At 31.9% G+C, this 2222-nt stretch overlaps 1 protein-coding gene across 1 annotated transcript in view; it reads right to left on the reverse strand.

Moving 5' to 3' along the window:
* Window positions 1-2222, reverse strand: part of LOC106476246 (F-box/LRR-repeat protein 5-like) — a gene marked incomplete at its 5' end in the record, with an annotated part of 19071 nt that overhangs the window by 8108 nt on the left and 8741 nt on the right. The window contains one exon of the mRNA XM_022380174.1: window positions 1561-2058. Within this exon, the coding sequence (XP_022235882.1) occupies window positions 1561-2058 (498 nt within the window). The remainder of the gene's footprint in view (window positions 1-1560; window positions 2059-2222) is intronic.

Consider the following 2222-nt stretch of genomic DNA (forward strand, 5'->3'; position numbering starts at 1 on the left):
AGCATAGCTCCAGTAAGTAACCAAGGACTAGCATAGCTCCAGTAAGTAACCTAGGACTAGCATAGCTCCAGTAAATTACCTAGGACAAGGATAGCTTCAGTAAGTAACCTAGGACAAGCATAGCTCCAGTAAGTAACCAAGGACTAGCATAGCTCCAGTAAGTAACCTAGGACTAGCATAGCTCCTGTAAATTACGTAGGACAAGGAGAGCTCCACTTATTGCAAACATGGCAATAAGTACACATAAAACAGTACTAATGATACAGAGAACAGAATTAGCACACAAACCTGAAAAAAACAAAACAACTCTTAACAGAAAATCTCACACAAGATACTCTGGAAGGTATATTAAAGAACCAGAATCACTATAAAATCTAACTATATAATAAAAGTAGTGTATTAAAGTGAGGAAGCACAATTTAAGAAACCACAGTTGATATGAAAACTAGACAAATAATGAAAGAAGTGTGTAATAGAAAGGTAGGTAATTCAAGAAACAAAAACAATTATGAAATATGTACAATGAAGAGAATTTTCAGAAAAAGAAACCATTTTAATATATAATCAAAATATTCAGACAATAGTCATCTAACTATGATAAGCAAAGACCAAAGGTTTAAAATCAGTATATATACTCTAGAGTTTTGTTACATTAAAGAGAGCAAGACTTCGATTGCCTCCTATACATCATAACCTGTAAAAAAAAAAGAAACTGGCTGAAGAGTTTTCTTAAAGTCGTGAAAGCTTTACCAACCAAGTAAAAATAAAAATTAATAATAATTTAAACCACGATCAAAATCATGAATCTATGAAGACAATATGAAAATGACTATATTTAATAAACAATAATCACCAGGTAGGTGTACCTTTGACACATAATAACAAATTAATAAGTAAACTCAATAGATGAAACAATAAGTAAGCTAGTATGGAGCACAACTTGCACGTGTTCTCACAGACATGGAACAGGATATTACATATCTTGATGCTGAAGTCAAATCTCAAGTTACAATCCTCAATATATTTAGACAGCTACAACACTTTGGGTGGGATAAAAACCTAAAATGTATATGATGAACTATAAATTCAGAAAATTAATAAATTTCAATACATAAGAGTCAACAATCTAAACTTAATGACAACGTTCAGCAGTTTGTTAAGGAGCCAGAAATGGAAAAAAATTGTCATTAAATTTGAATAAACTTCTGACTTGTTTTATTTATCTAATTAACATGACATCCAGTAAAACATCTTAAATACTACATTTATCAATGACATATTCTTATTAGAAGCATGTTTACATGTAATACTGGTTCTTAAGTAATTGATAAATCACTGACATTAAAAAGTTTACCACTCAGTTCTTAGATTAAGAATGCTACTGACTTATTTTTATATATATTAGAGATTAGCACTCAATTAGCAAATTTTATAAACATCTATGTATGACAATAAAACTGCATATTTCACACTTCGATTTCAAAATACTTTCCAAGTATTTCACATGGATATCTGTGCTCAATGTAAAACATAAAGTTAGTACAAAAAATAAAAACATACCTCAAACCTCTGTCTGTGATTTTGTAACAACCAGAAAGGCTCAGGAATTCCAAACTGCTGGAAATTCCAGAATGATAATTAACATCAATATCTTGATAAACTTCTGAAATTTGTTTCACCGTTTCGTGGTTATAACCATTGCAGCAACACTGATATGTGGTACGGAAAGGACAATGCATAGACAACTTTTCTAACTGGGATAACGAAGTGCCTCCACTCCTTCTGACAAGATGTGCACATCTATAAATATCACACTGAGAATCACAATTAAAGTTCCAATGGGGATTACTTTTGTTCTCAGCTTTATGTAGAAATTGTTCTTCATTGTTATATAAAACGTTTTTTCCCCATGATTTCTGACACAGTTCATTAACTGTCTGTGGTGCTGGTTTGAGGATCATGCTTTCAGCAAGTCTATAAAGTCCAAGATCAGTTAATCCACTACACCCAGAGAAGTCCAAATGTTTAAGAAATCTTACTCCTCCAGAGTTCACAAGCCTAAGTTAATAAAAACCAATAATCACTACATATAACAAAATCAGCAACCAGAACATAATGCAAACAACACTTTATCGGAGTTACAGAAGCTCAGTGTACGTACGAAGTTATAAATAACTGTAACGAGAATAACAGAAGCTCAGTGTACGTACGAATTTATAAAT

The sequence above is a fragment of the Limulus polyphemus genome, unplaced genomic scaffold (genome assembly GCF_000517525.1).
Source record: "Limulus polyphemus unplaced genomic scaffold, Limulus_polyphemus-2.1.2 Scaffold10123, whole genome shotgun sequence".
Classification (NCBI taxonomy): domain Eukaryota; kingdom Metazoa; phylum Arthropoda; class Merostomata; order Xiphosura; family Limulidae; genus Limulus; species Limulus polyphemus.